Source organism: Amphiprion ocellaris, chromosome 14, assembly GCF_022539595.1.
Source record: "Amphiprion ocellaris isolate individual 3 ecotype Okinawa chromosome 14, ASM2253959v1, whole genome shotgun sequence".
Lineage (NCBI taxonomy): Eukaryota > Metazoa > Chordata > Actinopteri > Pomacentridae > Amphiprion > Amphiprion ocellaris.
The window spans coordinates 21232018-21255658 of NC_072779.1; the positions used below are offsets into that span (position 1 = coordinate 21232018).

Genomic DNA, 23641 nt, shown 5'->3' on the forward strand with positions numbered 1-23641 from the left:
TAGTTTCATCTATTTTCTAAGTGCTGTCAATGCAGATGGGACATGTGTACTGACCTTGTGACCGCAAATCTCCTGATTCCCTCAGATTCATTTGTGACCCTGTAGAACAAACAGGCAGAGTAAAGGGTAATCCAGCAGAGTACAATGAGTCTTATGACCAATCCACTATTCTCAGATGAGATGGCATTCAGCAGTGGATATTATACAGTAAGACCAAGCAAGCATCAGCAACAACAAGCACGTAATGTGCAGAACAGTGTGTCCCCACCTTACAAGAATGCACTTTACCATTTCCTCACTTATAGCTTTCAAAGCATGCACATATAAATGCTGTCCTTCAACTTCTAATCACTGCTGTGCTACACATTCCTTTTCATTGTTTCCAACAACACATGGAGTAAACATTTAATGAGTTTCACCCTGTCAACCCTTACCCTACCACAAAATGAAAACATAAACCATTTCTAAGGGCATGTTTATGCACAGGATGATAGAGGATTACAACACTTGTTATAGCTACACTCTACTGACAATGACACGGATTCTGAAAGTGTAAGTTAAAAACAAAATTCAAATGAATTTTCCTTGATTGCAACCATGCTTGAAACCAAGTGTGTGGGACCTAGACAGAATGAAGATGATTCACAAGGCATGCAGACAAGCAGTAAGAAAAAGTCAGGGCATTTGTGACTTGAGCAAATTCCAGTGTGACCAGGCAGACAGATAGGGCAGCACAGGCAGACGAGAAAGAAGCGAGAGACATGGGAACTTACTAACTGTTTTTGATCCTTGTGGAAGAGTACAACCCGAGACTGATTTGTTTGAGCCCTGGCGCTTGGACGGGTCAAGGTTGACCCTGATGCCATGACAGGGGGAAAGCAGAACGAGATAAAGATGGAGAAAAACAGGGAATACAGGGTAAGAGCAGTGGGTTTTGGGGGGGGTAAGACAGAATATAATTGAGTCACAGGAGAGCAAGTGGTGGAAAAGAGCGCAGCGCAGGAGCTGATTGGCAAGGATAAAGCTGAGGTTTGATAAGATTAGACATGTGTGATTATGACGACTGGGAGGGAGAGGGGAGCAGAGGATAATCCAGGGCCACAGAAGGGCTTGCCAAAAGCCTGGGTGAATAAAATGTTTTGATAAGCATGGATCCATACCCAGGCTGTGCTCAAGCTGAAATGCAGAACTTCACAACAACAATGCCACGTGACTTCATATCAAATATTTGACGTATTTGGTTTGTGACTCTTACACTTGCAACTGCAACAGCAAAGCAAATCCTAAATTGTAAAAGAACAGAAGTTACCAAAAATGAGAAATGCAGACATCAAGGTTACTCCCCTTCTGCATATATAGTGCTAAAAAAAAAAAAAAAAAAAAAAGCTATTGCATTGAGCAAGAACCTTTAAAATCCATCATCAATCAAGTTATGACTCCTGCAGTTTAACCAGGAGTTCTAAATTTTGGACATGTGATATTGCCTTTCTTACTAAGAGGAAAACGAGGGGATTTATCTCATTTTTCTATGTTACATTTGGAAAGAATTTTAACATCATTTAAGAGTTACTGTAATTACCAGTTTACTACTTAAGCCGAATCAATGCCAACATCCAAGTCATGATTCCAATTGGCATAGTCATGTTTTTCTGAAAGACCCAATATGTCTGATTTGGCAATAAAATGAACATCATGCCACCAAAAGCAAGCAAAGCTTAATTTCTTCTATCAAGCGCTATTGAACTTGACCAATTAAAACCGTCACATGCCATCACTTGACTTCATTTGAATAGCACTCCTGGTAAGTAGCATACTGTGACTGAAGAAATGTAGCTAACATTTGTGTCTTTCTTTTTATGTTTTGTTAGTGTTTATTAATTGAGACAGCTGAAAGCTCTAGTGATGTGCGAAAAGCAGCAACAGCACAAGAAGACCGGAAGCAGATGCTGAAAAGAAAGATTTTGGTTGGAAAAAGGAAACACATCATTTACTGACCTGCACAACTGATGGAATATTAATCTTGATCACAATTTTGGCTTTCCACAATTACATGAGCACAACTGATATTGACGTTTAAAATGCTCCATTAATAAAAAAAAAGTTTGCTTATATAAAACAGCCCATTTAGATAAAATCCATCAGCTTCGACTTGGGTAAATCTGACCTCAGAATGCCCTATTTCGCTCTTTTCAAAGTAAGAATTGGTCACACACCTGCTTTAAAAATGTGTACATTAACAAGAATGTAGCACAACATGGAAGGCAAAACAGTGTTTATCTAAATGTAAAAATGCAATAAACATATTTCTTCTCTAAAAGTAATGAACAATTGTAATAGGCTATCTGTGACTGCAATATTCTATCCCAATGTTATTTTTTCTATGAAGACAAACTTATTACCTTATTCATTCTGAAATGATTACGTCTTTTGAAGCAGAGTTTTTTTAAAAATCATCTGATAGAAATCCCTGTAATTTTTCATATCCTCATATATTTGGGGGAAAAACTAAATCTTGCAAAGTCAGTTCTTTCCAATTTTGTGCAGCTGTATTTCCTACCATTACTTCTCTTTCACATGACAATGCAGCATAAAGCCAAGAGGCTGCTATATCTAATTTTGTATTGCAGATTTTTTGCTATATTTCACTAGATTTTTTGCGGTATATGGGTATTTATTATTTTAATTATTTTTGTGATAAGAATGAAAAAAAGCGCTGGGTGCTGACTAGCTCAGCGACCGTAGCATCACTCTCCTCCAGCTACCATGTGTAGATGCTGAAAGCATTCTATACACGGGAGTACCCATGTAGAATTTTATATGTTGTTAAAATTACATAGGTTTAAGAGTGTAGAAAGTGTTTAAGACCATAGGAAGTGTTTATAAGCATGTGGAAAAAGTTAGTAACTGTGGGGAAGGTTTACAAGAGCGTGAGGAGGGTTTATAAAGCCTTAAAATATTTACAAATAATAACATAAATATAAGGTCGCTACTTCTGGGATTTCCACCTATTGCGGGGGGTTCTGGAAACTAACCCCCACGATAGACGAGGAACCGTTGTACTGTATTACATTGTTAATTATCAGTTATTGAAGAGCTTTGAGAGCAAGTAGAGATAAAAAACAGTAAAACATTTCAATAGGAGCAATTTTCAGTCTGTTTTTGGCTCCACATAATCTAGCCAGGAACTCTACAGCCACAAAAACTGGCGTGCTTCCGGTTTTCAGCCTTGTTCCTTGTGTGACACGTGGTGCACGTTTACCTGCGAGTGAGTTTCGAGGTCAGCTTGGTGAAGAGGTTGGAGGTTGCCCTGGTGCGAGCATGGGGCAGCGGGCTGGCGTCATGGTGGGACAGGGTGGGTGATGTGGGTGGGGCCGAGTACACCGGGGGGCCGCGATCCCTCAGCTGCCCCCCATGAAAGGTGCTGCGGATTGTGGAGCCTCTGGTCAAGCGGCATCGGTCCGAAGATGAGGAGGAGGAAGCAGCTCCAGCGCCAGAGATGCTGAGCGTGGAGGGAGACGCTGTAGGCATGCGGTGGCCCAGGGAGCTGCAGGGGAATAAACAGGGGTTCTTGTCTTACACTATGCATCTACTTTGTTTAGAATTCCCATTTTTCATTCATTTTGTTTAAACCATAGTATTCATCTTTACATAAAAAGACCTTCTATAAAGCAGGACTGGTGTAAATATTCATGGATTTTCCACAACAGTAAATTATAATATTAGACCATATTTCCAAACACACTGACCTATATTCAAGCATTCTGTGAAGCATATTTCCTTGCTTATAAATCAGTCAAGATTGTTTTCAACTGCTCTTACAAAACATTAGTCAGCCAATTATAACTGTAGAAAACAGCTGCATTCCCTAAACAGCACAATATCTGGCCCATACAGTAGCTTCAGGTGTATTTTGGTTTATCTGTGGAGATAGTTTTCACACAGAAAAAATGTTGTCTTGTTGTTGTCTGCGCTTTTGTCTTTAAATGTTAAGTTGCTTTTAGTTCTCCCTAACAAACAAATGTTATACGACTGCTGTCTGATTTTGAGGACGCAGCCGTAATAATAAGAGGGCTGGCAAGCTTCCAAGATGCAAAATGAACTAAGAAGTTGTATTTCAGTTTTTAACAAATTCTCCAAACAGCAGAGCAACTGAAGATGATGACTACCCTGAAAAATAAATATACTGCCTGTCCAAAAAAAAAGTTGCACACTCTAATACTTCATTGGACCGCCTTTATCTCTGAGAATGACACACATTCACCGCGGCATCGTTTCAATCAGCTTCTGCAATGTCACAGCATTTATTTCTGTCCAGAGTTGCATTCATTTTATACCAAGATCTTATATTGATGATGGGAGAGTCAGATCGCTGCACAAAGTCTTCTCCAGCACATCCCAAAGATTCTCAGTGGGGCTGAAGTCTGGACTCTGTGGAGGACAATCCATGTGTGAAAATGACGTCTCATGTTCCCTGATCCACTCATTCACAATGTGAGCCCCATGAATCCTGCCATCGTCATCTTAGAATATGCTCGTGCCATCAGGGAAGAAAAAACTCCACTGATGGACAGACCTGGTCATTCAGTATATTCAGGAAGTCAACTGACCTCATTCTTTGGGAACATAACGTTGTTGAACCTGACCAACCCCAGATCATAACTCTAACCTCCACAGGCTGGTAGACACTAGACATGATGAGTGCATCACTTCATCCACCTCTCTTCTTACCCTGATGCACCCATCACTTTGGAGCAGGGGAAATCTGGATTCATCAGTGTAGCGTACTAAGGAGCAGAACATTCCAGAGCAACACACATTCAAAGACCCTCTCTCAAAGCCGTAAATTTGGAAAGACACCATTTCAGGAGACAGCTAACCCAAAATTCACCTCCAAATGGAACATCTGCTGATTGGATGTTTACTACTAAAGGACCGCTCACAGCACTTTTGGAGACAACAGGATGCCTCCTGCCTCCACTAGAATCTGATAAGGGTCATAACATGTCAACTGTGAGGAAAACCACACCTCTGCAGGATTGGCATTCTGACCTTCTGATCTCTCGACCTAACACACAGAACTTTCTACACAGGAGTGAATAGAACAGTTTAAATCAGAACATTAAAGAAATGCACCATCTTCGGAGTGACGATCTGGACTCAGTCTCTGATACCAGGTTGATCAGGACCAGGATGGAAGAAGAACACATGGAATCTGAGGTGTTTGTGGAAGATGCGCACACATGATACCAACATCCTACAATCATCTAAGAGTTTGTTCAGATCACATTTGTTCCTCAAAGATGACGGTTCACCACTATCCTTCAGGTTTTAATAATGCATTGGACGGTTCATAACCTGATTTAGTAATTTCATCAATCTCCTTAGTTGTTTTCTTTGCTTGATGCAGACCAATAATTTGACCCTTCTGAGACAGATTAACATCCTTTCCATGACTGCAGGATGTCTACACGGTTGTTTAAGAAATGAGAAGCTCCTCACTGAGGGTTAAATAAGTTGTTGCAGCTGAAACATATTCATCACTGCAGTAATTATCCAATGGAAGGCTCTTTCCTATTTGCTTAGTTAAATCCAAGTGGTGACTTTTTTTGGACAGGCAGTGTATTATCAGGCAAAATGACCGTGACACCATTTGAAAGTTAATGTATTTTTGCTTGTACGTTGTTGTTTTTGTTGCCATTGGTCCATATGATTGCGCTGATGTGGCCTTACTAAATAGCTGGTATGTGCTTTCTATTTATGAGACATCTGTCCTGGCAAATATGAATACTGAAATTCCTCAACACAACGTGGTACCTGTTGTCTTTGCCGTTCTGCAGAAGAGAGTGTCTGTCGGCACCTGAGCGGTCGGTGCACACGTATGTATTCCGGCGTGTCATGGCACTCCCAGGGATGTTATTCTACAGAGAGAGGAATCATTTCAGAAGCAGATTTTAGCAAAGAAAACACTCTTAAAATAGTCATGTTAAGGAAGTGGTAATAGTGTAACTACTAGGGGTGCAATGCAAAACTATGATGTGTATTTAAATCTGTGTTTATTTTAGAAAGATCAGCGTTTGGATTTGTACTGCAAGCGCACAAGACTATCTTTAGTCTTTCGATGTTACTACCATTTAACAACTCATACCAAAATGCATATTTTAAATTACACACAAATAGGATCACATTCTACCCAGTACCAGCATTAATCATAATAATAAAGCAGTATTTGTTCGACAAAATACGAAAAAGGAAGTCCACTGAAGTTGATAACAAATAAACAGTTAAAGTCAGGATCTAAGAGGAAATAAACAGAGGAAAAAGAACTGCAGGTTTTAAAAGTAAGAAAACACAAGCCAGAGCTGCATTATCAAAAAAAAACCAAACAAAAAAACTTGCCGTAAGGTATATAAAGTTAGGAGGAACAGATCAATGTTAAGAATCTCTGAAGTACGATAAAAGGAAGTTTTTGCACATTGTTTCATGAGACAGGTGCGTAGGAGAGGGACGAGCATTTCTAAAAGCTTCAAACAGACTCCTGCACACTTGCAAAACTTGCAAAAATACATTTTCTGTGATGTGTTTGTGCTAGACCTCCTTCAGGGAAATGGTTGTCACAAAGAGATCCTAAATAAGGAGTGTCTATGACTTCCCAACCAATCACACTTCATCTATTGAATTACAATTTTCAATGTCATAATGGAAGGTACTCCGTTTAGTATTAATCATCATTATACCCCACAATTGTTTACATTAAAGAGGGAGAATGCTATAAACTGAATGCATTCACCAAAGACATATACACCTCCAAAAGTTAGACAATGTACAGGAATGGGTTTGAAACTTTTAGAAAATAGTGTAAGTGTCAGTTCATTGTACATGCATGTCTGTCTTTTTCTCATATTTTCACTGATCTGCATCAAGAAAGGTTTGGCTGCTTTGGCTACTGAGAGTTTTAATATATGTATTTGTTTATATGTACAATACTCATAAGAGGAAAAAAAATAAAAAGATTGTATTTGACATAACAAAAATAACTTTGTGCAAAAAAATGAATGCAAAAATGCATCATAAAAGAGCATTTCCTATTTCAGTGACAGAAGTATTGCACAAATAATGACCAAACTGTCAAAAATGAATACTGTTTAAGGAGGCTAATCCTCACATTGTAATTTCATTGGCACCTCAGATTCTCCTTCATCTGACCCACAGATGGGGAAGCTGAATTTGTACAATCAGCTGAATTTGTACAATCTTGAATAAAACAAAATTTTATCATAATTTATGATAATTGTTCATCAAAAGCTATTCAGAGATTTTTCAAAATTAATTTTTGAGTATTTATCTTTAATTTTCAAAAGACTGCGCAGTGAGTTTCACTAATTCCATTGAATACGATCCCTGTGTGTTTCAATTTAACTAGCCAGGCTACCATCAAACTGCTTAAAAGAAGCTGTATGATACTAGTTGCAAATTTTGTTAGAGGCAACACTGAAAAAACTGCAAAAATGTGTCATGCAGTATATCCAGTTACTTCTCCTTTGCTGACTGGCCCTGGAAGTGTGGGCCCCTTAGAGAGCTACCTTCCCCTGCTTGAGAAGACAATGATGTGTGACTTACCGTGGTGGCAGTCATGTCTTTGCGGCGGTCTGGGATCTCAGATTTGTTAGGGTTATTGGCACTGCTGACCATTGGGCTAGAGGGGGGGAGGCTGTGGCTCCCCATCACACTACAGCTGGCCTTACGTGAGGGCATTCGTCCCTCACGCAGCTCCCGGTCGCCCGTGCTGGTCGGGCTCCGCTTGGGGTGCATGACGGGCATGGAAGGCCCGCCTTTGTTGTGGAGGACAGCAGAGCACAGACACACAAGGACTCATATAAGGAATATTCTGTAGATACAGTGGATTATGGACAGCAGAGCTTATCCACACAACTAATCCCAACACTTTCTGATAAAGTGACTCTCAGGGGCCCTATAAGGATATAGTGTGAATAACTGCAAATGTAGTATTCCATTAGAGAAGAACCATGAGGCTACAAATAACAAGCACTACCATTACTATTATGCCTGGCAATTATTGTCTGTATTGTATTGTATTAGTAATCAATTGACTGTACAGTGTATCACATGTTGGAAATCAGTGAAAGATCTCTATTTCTTGAAAGCCAAGTTGACATCTGAGCAATGCCTGAAAATCCCAGCAACTAATGAAACTGCTGAAACTATCAAAGGTAAATATTTACATTTACTAAGCCGATAAAAAAAACAATTTGTGGCATTTTTGCTTTAAAAATTGACTCTGAGGATTAACTAGTGATGAAAATTCTTACTGAAGTACTTTTTAGTGTCTGAGTTCCAGAGAAAAAAACTAAACTAACATTTATATAATGACAACCAGCGGGTCTCCAACAGTGGGTCGGTCAGTGGCTCCAGGTGTCATACATGTAGGACTAAGACCTAAGTTAGAGAAGAGACTCACAGAAGTCGCTGTGTCGCCGCTGCCTGTGGTAGGTGGAGGCACTGCGTTGGGTCTTGCTATGCGAGGAGGAAGTGGAGGATGAGGAGGAGCCAGTGGCTGAGGAGTGCTTGTTGGTCCCGTTGGTGATGGGGCTGGGTCGTACCCTCGCCAGGGACAGGCTACTAGCAGTGCGGGCCTCACTGCCTTCCTATAATGTCCAGGTGGTTTTGGACAGAAAAGTGTTAGAAAGTGTTGAGCCAGTAGTGTGTTTGAAAAATCAGGTATCACTTAGACAGGGATGAATGTGCAAGAGGTTCCCATAGCTGCAGACAAACACTGGGCTGCAGAAGATCCAGCCTGCCATGGGTTTTGCAAAAACAAGTTAGAAAAAATATTTAATAACATTACTTAAGTGAAGTCAACTAGTTAAGAAAGCATTTTATTAAACTTAATCTGGCGATATCAAAACCATGATGGGATGGGATGGGATACTGTGGAGATTAATTGTGGAAATATCTGCTTAGTGCCAAACATAAACAACAGTCATTATTTTCATTGAACTGTTCTCATATAGTAGCCTGCTTGTACAGTTGGCAGACCAGGCAAATGGTGGTCATTGGGGTCCCAAACAAGGAGTCCCCATTAGCTGCTTTGCTTTGGCTCCCCCTTAGTGTAGGATCACCACTGCCTTCTTGCACACACCTGTGCCTCTCTTTTACTAAATAAATAAATAAATAAATAAATAAATAAATAAATAAATAAATAAATAAATAAATAAATAAATAAAAATAAAATAAAATAAAATAAAATAAAATAAAATAAAATAAAATAAAATAAAATAAAATTCTCCATAGATTCACCTGAGAGAAAGAGCTGGAAATGCAACGGATGGATGGAATGCAAAGCGTGACCATCAGGCTCTAAGGGTGAACCCAACTCTACTGTTGTATTTTTTTGCATGTACAAATAATAATCAAGGAAAAGGCCAGCCTGGTATTTCACTCAGTATAGGTTGCTCTGGTAAGATTGTCTGCGAATATGCCTAAATGAAAAATAAATATAAGGCAGATCAACAGAACTCACATCGCCTTTGCGGCCCAGTAGTAGGTAGGTGGCGGTGACTTCATTGTATTTCTGATTGAGCAGAGAGTCTTTGATTTCCTCTGGAGTGAAGCCCATCCCAACCATTACCTCTGAGAAACACAAACAACCAACAATGGAACTTAAGAGAAGAGACAGCAATGCATGACATCTTGTATCCTGACTACACCGATCAGGCTCGGTTCTGCCAGCAGCTGGTGTAGCAGTGATCTCACCTATGCGAGCTGGATCACTGTAGTCCTCAACAGGTTCTATATGAGGCTTCAGATCCTCTCCCTCATACCCTGAATTTATCCATTTGTCCTTCATGACTTGCTGTAGAAACAGGAACACAGGAAAGCCTCAGAGCTTTAGTTTCACAGGAGATCAGTTCTGCCTCTGCCACACTTTCTGTGTTTTGTGCTGCTTACCTCAAGGGTGCAGCGTTTGGCGGGATTGAGCACCAGAAATCGGCGAAGGATCCCCTCACAGTCTGTGGACATGTAGAAGGGCACACGGTACTTTCCCCTCAGCACACGCTCCCTCAGCTCCTGTTGGACATCGATCACATGGTACACATATAAGGTAAGCCAACACTCATGTGAGGAGTTAGTTACAAGAAGTGCATTTTAAAAGCATATCCAAAAACAACATTGACATGCGTCAACAGTGACAGTTTATTTATGTGCAGGACCACATATCTAGTACACATGAACAGATTCCACACTGATCTGGAGTTCACTGATGAGTCCATATGATGTAATAGTCTAAAAATGTAAACCTCCGACATCCGTCACTGCGAGCAGTATGTTGAGGTGCATTTTAAAATGAGTGGGGTTAAATACACATTTGTCTCAACCCTCTGGTAGAGCTCTAGGGGGCCATTCATTGCCATCTGCTGGATTTTGGTTAAAAATACTATTTTTAGTTGTTTTTTAGCAGCAGGTCTCACAACAGGGTGCAACAACCTTACAGAGCACAAAGAGAAGGCTGATGATGTGTGTGTGTGATGTATGAATGTGGGTGATATCTACTGAGACAAAGCTGCATGAAAAAAAGGTGAAGCCACATCAACCGTGTCCTCTTCTCTCCTGTCAGTATGCATGAGGACATATGGGATCCTTCAAGTCCAGTGTTTTTCATCAGGATACACATACAGTACATACTGTAACTGCATGCTGTTCCACAAGCATACACAGTGAGCTATTTTCTGATCATTAAAAGCAGCTGATGCAGACCCTTGCACATGCTGATTTAAACTCAGCTGTACTGCATCTTTTTATTGCACTCATATATCATTATGATACGTTAAAAAACAAGAAAAGCACTCAGAGAGCGCAGTGCTCCACCAAGACTGCCTAGTCGTTGAATGATTTCCAACAGATGAAATATTGAAAAAATTCCTGGTCCGCAGCAGTCGATTTGTAGTAGGATCGTAATCATGTGATCGTCAACAGGCAGCTGACGTAGTGTTCACTTGTTTCATAGGGACGCCGTGCCGCTATATCACAATGATACAGAAATCCTTAACAAATCCGTGGATCCAGACTATAATCTGCATCCCTGCCAAAATAGAATCACTTGGTCCTTGTGTCATTTCTGACCGTCCCTGAAAATTTCATCTAAATCGTCCGTTTTTGAGTAATGTTGTGAACAGACAGACAAACAAACAGACAGATAAACCAGCGCTGATCATCCCATAACTCCACCACGTGCCTTGGTGGAGTAATTATCAAACTTACATTAATACTGGGTGTGATACACCAAAATCACAAATTGCAACAGATAAAATTATACAGCAGAAAGACATGTTGGTATTCTCTGGCGTCTGTTATGTGTTAGATCGCTGGAGAATAATTTAGAATGCAGCAATTTAAAACTCAGCAAATAACTTGCACTTGCTCTGCAAAATCAAGAACTGTTGCTTTTTATTCTGGCATACTGTATTTATGACCTACAAAAAGTTCTCATTAGCTTTGTTTGAGAGACTGACTTACAAATTGGCTAACCTAAAGGCAGGTATATCTGTACTGGTGTATATGTCAGCAGATAAGTAACAAAATATTGTAGTACACAAATGCCAAAGGTGTGTTTTAATGAGCCTGATGTAATCCTTTAAAGCTATAATAAACTATTTCATCAAATTTTCATCAAAATTTTTCATCAAATGACTTCGTACCATGAAAGGGCTGTTTGTTGTCATGAACACAAAGAGATCTATGCCACTGTGCCTTTCCCCTCACCTTTATAGCATTTTTCAGCTCAATATTTCGGTTTTATGGCCGAAAACTTCATTATTTTTAATTCATTCTCTTAACTCCCATCAAAAGTACTTTTCTATAAAAAACACAGTTATTTTCAGAAAAAAAGCTTTGGTAAAATGGCGGTTCTCTAACTGTACAGCAAAAAAATGGAAACGAAAAAAGATTAGCAGGTAAACATGGTGGCACAGAACAGAAAATAAATGAATGCTAATGTTGCTATATATGTGTGATTGGCAAATGTTTCCTAAGAAGACTGGTAACACATTCACCATATTTAACTATATAGGGTTATGATATACACCAATTCCGTGCTAGCAGGCTTCTTAGAATGTTATGTATTTATGTAAAAGGTTACATGTTTATACAAACAATATCTGCCAATTTATCAATATCAGATTTTTTTTTTTACTCTCAAAAGTCAGCATATGACACAAAAATCTATCATATAATAGGCTGTATTAGAAAGGTATTTGTACAAGGGTTTCCCTGTAGCTCAACAGGTTGAGTGGGCGACCCATAAACAGGGGCTATAGTCCCCGACGCAGAAGTCATGGGTTTGAGTCCAACCGATGGCCATTTACTGCATGTCCCCCCCCACTTCTCCCCACGTTTCCTCTCTCTACACTATGCATTATAAAAAACGCAAAAGGGCCAAAAAAATTACTTAAAAATAAGCAAAGTATTTTAATGAATAATAAAATGCAGGAGAGAGTAACGTTAACAAAAAATAATCATACATGATTACAATATTAATGCTAGTCCCCTAACATATCTCTACATCCCTGGATTTGACTCTGCACAGACTTTTATAGCTGCCTTCTGGGCCAGCTGGGCCTTGCAGAAATTCTATCACCCACTGTTACTGTAACCTGAACTCATCACATAATCTAAGGTGACATTTCAATCTTTAAATGCATGGGTCGTTTTTCAAACATTGTTAGGTACCTTGTGTTGTCAGCAACCCAAATTTTATAAAAGGTAGAGTAAACCAAGTATTAATACCATATTGCTTGTAATCTTTCCAGAGCATAGTATTAACAACAAGAAAAGCACTCAGAAAGCGCAGTACTCCACCAAGGCTGCTGAGTCGTTGCATCATTTCCAACGGATGAAATCTTTAATAAAAAAAATGACCTTGCGGCAAGCACAGGCATGTGTTATACATGTGTACATTATGTACAGATACCGAAATGTGTGACCTAAATATGGAGCAGGCGGCGGGAATTGATGGGACTTGGAAACACCCCCACAATTTAGTCAATTGTTTCTTGTATCATTTCTGACGGATAAGTCCCGATAAGTCCGCAGTAGTCGATTTGTAGTAGGATCATAATCATATGATCGTCAGCAGGCAGGTGATGTAGTGTTCATTTGTTGTCATAGTTACAGTGACACCGTGCCACTATCTCGCAATGATACCAAAATCTTTAACAAATCCATGGATGCAGACTCTAAGCCCCATCCCTGCCAAAATCTAATCACTTGGTCTTTGTGTCATTTCTGACCTTCCCTGAAAATTACATTCAAATCCATTAGTCCGTTTTTGAGTAATGTTGCTAACAGACAAACAGATGGACAAATGTGAGCCGATCCTCACATAACTCTGCCACATTCCTTGGCGGAGAAATAACCAAAACATAGCAGTTTTTGTTATTTCAGTTGTAATGAACTTTTATAATCATTCATAGATGTCACAAAAATGTGGCTGTTTTCAATATTTGTCGGTGCTGACTGATGTATTTCATGCTTCAAATGTCACATGTTACACACAGCCGCTCTAACTTCTCATAGATTGACGCCTGCAACATCCAGATCAATCACACAGTAATCTCTCATCAGAGTCACACGCTGTGGTTATGGTAGTGTTGGGGTAACACATTACAAAGGAACAAACTACTGTAATCATATTACATTTGTCTGTAATGCAGCAATTACTGATACTAAATTTAAAAATGCCATTACAGTTACTAATCATTTCATATATTTTAAGGTAGTATATCCTTCTGCTAGTGCTACCCTGATTCTTTTGGACATGCAGCTGAGTCCTGTGTATAACCACTGGCTTTACATAAACATGGACGAGTTTATTATACAAAAAAATCATCCTCCTACAGCTGTGGATACTACACAGAACGCACGCTGCTCCACTGCCTTGCAGTCCAGGATGGATGGAAAGATGAGGCTTTTCCAAAGGTTTTCCAAATAAAGTATTTCTGATTCTGGACAAACGTAAGATTTTCACACCATTCATCACCTTTTGGAAGTCATGTTACCTGTTTCCTTTTCTCAAGCTGTGGCCACAGTAGATGAAGGTCAGTGTTTGCTAGGATTGGACACTACTTTTCTTGGGACGCTAACTGGACGTATTGTGACCGCTGTGACATTCATATCATCTTGAACGCCACCTGCCATAAAGTCTTTCTTCCTAAATCACATGCTTGTTGGAAAATATGCATTTAAATATATAAAAACCCATTGCTATAATCCCCTGAGGAAAAATCCTGCATCATCCACTTGCCTTCAGGTTCTGCCCATCAAAGGGCAGCGAGCCGCTGACCAATGTGTACAGGATGACTCCCAGACTCCACACATCCACCTCAGGCCCATCATACTTCTTCCCCTGGAAAAGCTCAGGCGCAGCGTATGGCGGCGAGCCACAAAACGTGTCCAGCTTGTTGCCCAGCGTGAACTCGTTGCTGAAGCCGAAGTCGGCGATCTTGATGTTGGCGTCAGCATCCAACAGAAGATTCTCCGCCTGAATCAGATATACATTGATGCAGAAGGAGAGGCAGAAATGGACAGTGGGAGGAGGGGAGAGCAGAAATGGGGGAGACAATACATTGGGAAGAGAAAGGGGGGGGGGCAGCAGAGAAAAATTGTGGGATGAGGGAGCAGAAAGAGGAATGAGAAAATAGGAGGACACAGAAGCGTGAGCTGTGTGAAGAAAAGAGAGTGCAAACGAGAGACAGATGGGGAGGGGGGTGTTGTGCTTGCGTGTTGTCCAACAACACAGATACTGGACATGAGTCATACTGTATATATGTCACTGTGTGTTTAGGCTCAGACTCACTCCTACCCTTCCAGATTGTCAAAAAAGCAGCCTCTTCACTCATCAGTGCGATTAAAATGCCAAAGGAGCGTTTTCACGGACACAGATTAAGACTAGTCCCAGATTATAACTTTCAGTTCAGTGTAATCTGTCAGAGAAAGAAATTTGCTAGTCTTGGACTAGCCTTAATCCCCCACTGCTGGAAGGTGCCCAAAACATCCTCTCAGCTTTCTCACCTTCAAATCTCTGTGGACAATGTTCTTCGTGTGGCAGTAGTGGACAGCGGAAACAATCTGTGAACATGAGGACAGACAAACCTGAAGCATTGACAAGGAAATGGGAGGATAGGTGCAATGTGGGCATCAAAGGTAAAGTATTCAAACCTGTCGAAATTTGGCTCTGGCTTCAACCTCCTTCATTCTCCCATGAGACACGAGGTAGTCAAACACTTCACCTGCGAGTGAGCACATCAGTCAGGTAATGCAGCCAGAGGCATCATACTATTAGTTGATTAAATATTGCTGATACGCATAATCAATTTGAATCACATCAATTCAGTTATTAATATTTGATAAGGTGCAAGTGCTTTCAGGGTGCCAACATCAATTTTATTGCCCTTAATGGGAAATCTGTTGTAATTATACGAAACACAGAATGCACACAGACTTAAAGGAATAGTTTGACATTTTGCAAAAAGCCTTTTCTTGACAAGAGTTAGATGAAAAGATCAATGCCACTCTCATTCTGTCTACTCAAAATGACGCTGCAGCCAACTTACCAGTATGAAGACTGGAAACAGGGAAGAGCAGCTAGCTCTTTCCCAAGGTAAACCTCTAAAGCTCTCCACTGCATACCTCAGATCTGTCATAATTAATGTAATCTTATGTAATGTTGGAAGAAAGAAATAATGCTTTCTTCTGGCATGTGCTCGTGGGGTTTACTGCTACAGCACTCCTAATGGGCACTACCTTACAGCAGTCAAAATCACCCAATATTTGCAAAGTTTAGGTATATACATTGTACTCACAGTGTATCTATCCGTATCTATGCTGCTACACTGTTCAGACAACAGGGTTTATGCGATAATGACATCACTGACATTTTTTAGGAACTGTGTATAGTGCAATTTAATACCTTTTTCACTGACAAATTTACTTAAAATTGACCCAGATATGGTCAATAACTAAATAAATACACAGTATGTAAATACACATTGACATTGTGGCATTTTTGTCCGTACTTAGCTGCTTTGTCTTGCCTAGTGACACTAGAGAATGGACTGTACAGTGCTGTAGAGAATGGTCTGGCTGCACCTCATCATCATTCTGCTATTGGGGGGAAAAGGCTTTGGTGTGTTTGTATTTCAATCACAAACCTCTTGGGCAGGCCTAAGAACAGCATGTACGAACAGTGTTCACTCAAAACAGTGAACAGGCAATAGTTTTGGTGAAATGCCCAGACAGATGAACACCTTCATTAATATGGATAATTTGCAAAAAAAACCCTAACAGAGCTACATTATTTCCCACCCATAATCTTCGGAAAACTTGAATTGTTCAGTGTGTAGGTTGCTGCATGGAGGGTGTTGTTGCTTTCCATAGTAAAGGGAATTTGAAAACATATACAGAGAGCAGAAGGGGTGGAGAAAGCCGAGTGAAATCAGCAGCCAATGGTAAGCTTATATGGCAGTTTAAATCAAAACTATTCGCTGTTTAACGTGACCTGGATCCGGACAAATTACATAAACTAACCAATTAAAATTTATTAACCAAATATGAATTTTGTTAAAACTGACCCATTGCCTGTTACAGACTAAGAGACTTTCAAGCTACAGCAGTTTGCAGGAAAGGCTATTACCAGCAGATAGGTGCCAGCTGCTGTAGCAGTAGCCACTAGCTGTTTGCTATGAGTCTGTAAGTGGTGGCTGAACAAAATGGCATGAAAACATGTCCTGCAGTACAAGCCAGTGTCACTACTATCTCACTTTTATATATATATATATACATATATATATACATATGGACGTACAGCACACAACCACATACAAAAAGCCTTGGACTTCATAATAACTAAGAAAGCCTTTTTTGGAGACTTTTTAAGACCTGCAAATACCCTGAATAAGTCCCGTTAGGTCAAGAGAAGATGAAGTTGAATAGTTTCCTTTTGATTAAACAACTTGATATAACATTATTGTTGTTAAAACTTTGTTAACTTGAACAAAGCCAGGCTAGCTGTTCCAAGATCTCCCCTGTTTATGTGAAACTGGGCAAACCAAAAGGGTGGTGAAGTGCTTGTAAATGTACCAGCAAAAAGAAAATATGCGTATTTCACAAAACTTAAGAAGCATATCATAAAAGTAAATACTGTTAAAGAAATGGCTACAAGACAAAATGTTCAGTCTCGTTTCTAACCACTCAAAACATTTCTGTGTGAATGTTTAGATGCTACTTAATTTAACAGTTATGTTTGGGCATCTGCTATATTGTGAATTTTGCAACATGCTGTATAAAAAGACAGACACTACATTTTGATCTTGAAGGCATTTGGGAACAGTTACAACATCTGAATATTTCCTTATGCCTTTTTTTTGTTTTTTGTTTTTTTTTAGACTTCATGCAATATGGGCCTGAAAGAAAGCCACATTTGAAACTGTGTCTGTGACTTTCTCCAAGGTCACAGTAAGCAAATGATATGGTCTGGGCAAGAACACAGAAAAAAGGGATCGGTGACAAGAAACTGACACAAATAGAAACATAAATGAGACTAATGGAAGCAGAAAGGAAAAGACAACATTAAAGAAACCAGAGCAATATGCAGACAATTCTCCTGAAACTGTATTCAATATTGAAACAGCAGCAACATTACTGCATAGGTGCTGTTCAGTACTATATGTTGGAGTTCTATACTCGTCTAAGTTTGACAGCAGGATGCCTGTTGGTGAAGATTCGCAATCATTTTTAATTTAAAGATTTTGTATTTCACATTGGGAGAAAAAGTGCTCTATCAATATGTCATCGTGACTGGACGTCACGTTTGGATAGGTATGAGTGAAATAGTTCGTGCTGCTACAAAAAAAATTGATAAATTTTTGAATTTCACATTTAGTGCTACATTTTCGTGGTTAAAACCATGGGAAAAGCAATTAAAAGCAAGACACTGTAGTTCTACTTGTATTCAAGCCCAAATATATGTCTAGTAAAAGCGATGTTACAGAAACAAATAACGATTAGAAGGTAATGAATGAATTTCTCTCATAAACCCCGCTGATACAGACTCATGTAGACTAAGAAGCAGGGACAGCATCAGCAGCTGTTTCAGGCTATTTAACTAGGGGAGCCTCCTGACAGTCCATGAGTGGAATCATCTGCTGGGGACCCCTCAGTCAACTCAGATTTTTCAAATCAAGCAGCTTATGTATCAGTATGCATTACAAAACCTAAGGAAACACATAGAAACTTACAAAAAAATAGAGATACAACATTTAAACAAGGAGTTCTAAATACAGGGCATTATAATAACATGCGCTGGTGGTTAACTGCTGAAAGACGGTAAAACCTGAAGTGAAGTAGTTGGTAAACAAGGCTAGCTATAACTAGCTTCTAATTTCTCAAATGACTCTAAAGGACAGTGGCACTTTGAGCGTTTGAAGGACAACCCATAAAAAATAAATTCTGCAAACTCTTTGCAAGAATTTGCTTATAGGTTAACAGGATCAAAAGTGGCAAACCAACCATAGCCAGGTACCTAACTGTCCACAACTCCACCATTTGTCTTTAAAGAAATCATTTCAGACAGTTCTGGATGGATGTGTCTGGCAACATGATAATATCCACAAAAATGTCCACCAATTTCACACAGCCCTTCAGACAGAGTGGGACAATGTTCCACAAGCAGCATCGACAACCTCATTAACGCAGGTGCGCGATACAAATGGTGGACAAGTAAAACCTGTGATTTCTGGTCCGTGATCCCACTCTTGATTTTCCCGACATTATTTTCAATATAGTCACACTTGATTGTTTCAAGGCAATGTATTCTGTCGGAGAGAAGTCGTGAGTTGGAACAACAAATACTTATTTCCCTACGTCAAAAAGAATGGATAGATTTTAATAAAATATATGCTGCTTTTACATATTTTTCATTTTTTTAAAGTTTCATTTGTTTAAAAAAATAGGCTATAAGAGGCTGACTTAAACAGAAATACATGTTGCTGCAGACTAATTTTCCTCATAAGACCAAATGGTAGCCCAACATTATACGTCGGCTGTAAAGTCTTACATCATATCCACCTTTTGACAGATTTTTAATTGCTCTAAAATGTTGTTGCATTTGACTATGGTAGTGTAGTTAAAATTATCACTGACACTCGTGTCAATGGATTTTCTTATTTTCAGGTAGTATGTATAAAAAAGGAATCATTTTTGAATTTATGACTTTGTATTAAACAGTCAAATCCAAATCAACTGACACCAATCTGAGATGAGTACAGCCCGACTTCTAACATTGTATACATGATTAAATCACTTCTAAACGGGAGTCAGTAGTGAAGTTCTTATTCATTTCCCCAACTACAGAAGAAACAAAGAAACACACTTTTAACATTTATGCTTAAAGTTATGTGAGACTCGCTGTACTGTAAATATAAGACTGGTCTTACAGGCTGTCTTGTTCTGCTAAGCTAACCTCCTGCTGGTTCTCAGTTTTATATTTTGCATACAGCCAATCGTCTTTTTTGTCTTTTAGAAAATGACGAAAGAATACTCCTATGAACGAATCATTTTTCTTTGTTGTTGTTGCCGTGTTTGTTTGTTTTTTTTGCAATTTTACCCTGAACATCAAATATTAGGAACTAGCTCAGCAGATTGTTAGTTAACCTTTGCATAAAGTGGCAATAAAACCTACCTACAAGGCACCTGCTATATGCCTGGAATAATCAGTTTTCTTTGTACATGTGTAGCATACATAATGTTCTAATAATAAAATGTAAAGACTAAAACCTGAGAGCCAGGATTGTTGTTTCCCTTTGCTTCCAGTTTATTCTGCTAAACTGACCAACTTTGCATACAGAGATGAGAGTTGAATCAGTCTTCTCCTTCAATTCTTGCTAAAATGTCAAACTACCCTTTCAGCTGTCCTTCAGATATGGAGCAAGATTATCGCCGAAAAACAAACTAGTGTTTTTTGTGCAATTTCAACTCTTAGATACATGCTAATGGATGTATTAAGAGAGTGTCGGCTCGCAGTCTTCATGCCAACGCTTTCCGGTGCCCACTCGGGGTACTGCAGGTAAAAATTCCGTAACCCTGTGGATGTTTTGTACATTTGCACATCATCATAGAATTTCCTGGACAGCAGATGTACCCACCTCCACTAGCGTACTCCATGATTAGGTAAAGGGTCTTATCCGTCTCAATCACCTCGAACAGCTGCACTGTAGTCCAAAACAGAATCAGATTAAAATCAAACAGATATAAACAAATCCTGCTCACATTATAAATAATAGCACAGCCGTCTGCCCGGCTGTCTTAATACAGACGAGTCCACCGCTAATGCTGTGGGGGGTTTTGATTCATGTGACTTTCAGCTTTAGGAAATCCAACCTCATGACCTCTATATGAAGCCTGAGATGTCGCTCACTGCAATTCAGTCAAAGCTCCAAAGCTTATTCAAAGCATTATAGTTCCGTCTGGTTACACACATGCATGCAGTCACACACATACACATGCATGGATGCCCATTCAGACACGCAAACATAAGCACAGCAGTGTTTGTAGATATGTATGTTCCTTACCTATGTTGGGGTGATTTAAGCCTTTCATTATTCGTACCTCCCGGAAAAGCTGAAAGAAGAAACAGAATTTTAAAGTCATGAAAAATAAACCTTGTGTTTCAGCCACTGCCTTTGAGTGACTGTCTCTCTACATTCGTGATGAAGGCATTTTGGCAGATTTTTTCTGTATTCATTTTGTTCAGGGAACAAAATACAATTACTCTACAGAGATCCTTGAGAGCTGGGCTGAGGGTTCTCAGCATTTTCTGGTTCTGTATTTGCAAATCCTAGAATTTTCATGAAAGCTGTCAGGATGTCATGCTAATATGAGTATGGTATACATTAGTATTTTCTTTCTCAAGCTTATTATTTTAAGCTAATGGCCCTTGGTTTGAACAGTTAAATTGAAGTATCAATGACAGTATAATGGAGTGTCCACCCAACTGCAATGTCCCTGGTTTGATTCCAGACAGGGACATTTGTTTCATGACATACCTTTCCTTTCACTCAATATTTCCTGCATGCCTCTTCAATTTAAACTGTCCAATAAAGGTGAAATATACCCCCCCAAAATCTGTTGTATAATGTGTTTTATACCTCTGGAGAGCTATTTTTAAGCTGGAAACGTGGAGGATGAAAGACTTGGACATTTACAAGCCATAAAGGCCTCGTGAATGCGGCGTACTACAGGCCAATTCATAGTTTCAGCATGAGCAATGTGGAGTTTGAAAGTGGACAGCAGACATGTAGAGCAATTCCCTTCACACTACAATAGGTACATGTCAGGCTACTACACAGATGGTCGCATCGCCTCTCATATTGAACACAGGAAAACACACGGGGCCCCTGTGGATGTTCCTGAAAGGTTGTGACTTTGTCTTTTTGACAGGATATTGCACCGGATTACAGACTGGGCTGTAACACCATGTCAATGACTATTTCTGAGGTGTTCTGAGCACAGCAGATGGACACCGAACAGGAACTTCCTATTGTACTCAGGCACTGTTGATGGATAGCATGTACAAAGGTTAATCATGAAGTTACAAGCCTTTAAAAATGAAAAACAGCACTAGATTTAAATTTGGCCGCCATAGTAGTCGCTGTAGCCTCCTTGTGCAGTGATATGTGCATGGTCACAGCCCTTTAGCAATGCTCGTAGCACTCCTTGGAACTCCCGTTAGGTGAACAGGTAAAGCGCCTTCTACAATGACTGCTGAACTGAGAAAACCCTTAAACTTGAATTTCATTGGGGAAGAGAAAGATGTCATTGGGAGCCAAATCCAGTGAGTAAGGTGGGTGGGAAGCGAGGATTGTATTGTTGTGGCCAAAAAAAACCCCTGTGTGTAATCGCTGTGCTGTGACTGGGCACAAAGTGCACTGGAGTAAGCGTATGCCATCATGCCACAGTTCAGGTCATTTGCGCAGAATGTTCTCCTGTTACGGTAGTAGGATGCTACAGTAGAGCTCTGCCTTGACAGTCCGACCCTGGAGGATTTATTCCAGTGTACAATCATGACAACGTTGAAGAAAACAACAAGCATGCTCCTGGTGTCCTCTTAGCGAAACACCTTGTCTGGTTTTGGAAACTGCAGGCTGTGAAAAGTGCCATGTCTTCTCTCAGCGGTAGCCGTAAACCCACCTCTCATTATTAGTGATTATCCTCAAAATTAATGTATTCTCGCCTGGCTGCTGACTGACACAGAATGACACACAGACTGACACAGAAACAGAACGGTACAAGCAGACAAATTTATACGTTTAATCACTTTGAGAATTTGTGAAAAACCACCTCATCATAAAAAAAAAAAAAAAAACGACAAAATACGGCCCAAACAAATGTGACCAATTTGAAACCAAAATCAGACCAACTTCCACTCTGTCTAGCTTTTCTCCCTGCATGTGATATGTCTTCTCTGGGGGATATATTTGTACATTTCTGTCAGAGCAGTGCGAGGGATTAAATTTGAGCCAGCTCCCCTCATTTCATGTACATAGCAGTACACTACCTCAACAAAAGGGCACTGAAAACCAGCGACTCTCCTCCATGTCGTCAACTCAAAAAAAAAATTTAAAAAATGATGGTGCGATAAGCTCCTCTATCCTCTTTTCTCAACCCTCCAAGCTCTCTCCCCTTTCCGACGTGTCTCCCTCCATTCCCTCCTCCTTCATTCAATTCCTCCAGCAGTCTTCTCCTCTAGCAGTGCCCCAACGTCACTGTTGCCATAGCGACCCAGGTATTAAGACCGGGCTCTTTCCCAGCTTCTCCAGCTGTGCTAGAGGGAATCTTGGGATACGTAGTGCTAAAGCGTCTCATCATCCAGGCCATCCCATTAATTCTCTGCTCGTCACAGCAGGGCTGAGCGGGTCAGATCCGTCAAAACAATAAACAATCCGCCGGCAACATGTTCGACCCCGGTCACGGTAAACGACCGCAAATAAATAGCAGGCCTACGACGGGACCGGATGCACATGCTCTGTAAGGTTCCTGTCGCAATTCCTGCCGACAATTAAAATCTAGCAGATGGAAACAAACTGCATTAAAATGTGAGCTTCAGCCTGGAAGTACACAACTGAAAACTGACACATACCTTGTTTTGATGTTGCAGATGCCAGTATAAACCCCCTCTCTTGTAATCGGTCACCTATTTGTGAGAAAACCTTCTTTATGCATGTTTTTGACTTTCTCATCTGTGATTTCACTCCCCTTCTCTTTCCTTCCTCCCCTCTTTTACACACCCTTGTACAATACATCACTCTCTTTCCTTCTCCCCTCTACATACATTACCGTCCAGATTATGCTAATATAGGCTCTTTCATGTCTTCAGTCCTAAGGATTTTCTTTAGCCCACGGGTATGCAAAGAAGTCCGCTATCATCACTGGCCAATTGTGGCGTATTCTCTCCAATCAGCGGCCGATCCGCCTCTCTCTTCTCAATCCTGTCCTAAATGTTTCACCATTGTCTCTAACAGCAGCCAGTCCAGTCCAAGAAAAGCACCAGGCAAGAAGATGGGATCACATATAT

The 23641-nt window shown here is 40.0% G+C and overlaps 1 protein-coding gene across 3 annotated transcripts in view; it reads right to left on the minus strand.

Moving 5' to 3' along the window:
• mark4a (MAP/microtubule affinity-regulating kinase 4a) overlaps nucleotides 1-23641 on the minus strand; it is a 35631-nt gene that overhangs the window by 4469 nt on the left and 7521 nt on the right. For 2 of the 3 annotated variants that reach the window (XM_023261679.3, XM_023261678.3), the window contains exons 4-17: nucleotides 20640-20688; nucleotides 20214-20279; nucleotides 15232-15302; nucleotides 15085-15141; nucleotides 14318-14554; nucleotides 9967-10086; nucleotides 9772-9871; nucleotides 9539-9648; nucleotides 8477-8663; nucleotides 7618-7829; nucleotides 5815-5918; nucleotides 3260-3544; nucleotides 774-856; nucleotides 55-99 (exon numbers count right to left, since the gene is read on the minus strand). In XM_023261679.3, coding sequence (XP_023117447.1) covers nucleotides 55-99; nucleotides 774-856; nucleotides 3260-3544; nucleotides 5815-5918; nucleotides 7618-7829; nucleotides 8477-8663; nucleotides 9539-9648; nucleotides 9772-9871; nucleotides 9967-10086; nucleotides 14318-14554; nucleotides 15085-15141; nucleotides 15232-15302; nucleotides 20214-20279; nucleotides 20640-20688 — 1726 coding nt within the window. The remainder of the gene's footprint in view (nucleotides 1-54; nucleotides 100-773; nucleotides 857-3259; nucleotides 3545-5814; nucleotides 5919-7617; nucleotides 7830-8476; nucleotides 8664-9538; nucleotides 9649-9771; nucleotides 9872-9966; nucleotides 10087-14317; nucleotides 14555-15084; nucleotides 15142-15231; nucleotides 15303-20213; nucleotides 20280-20639; nucleotides 20689-23641) is intronic. The other variant, XM_023261677.3, reaches the window with a different exon arrangement.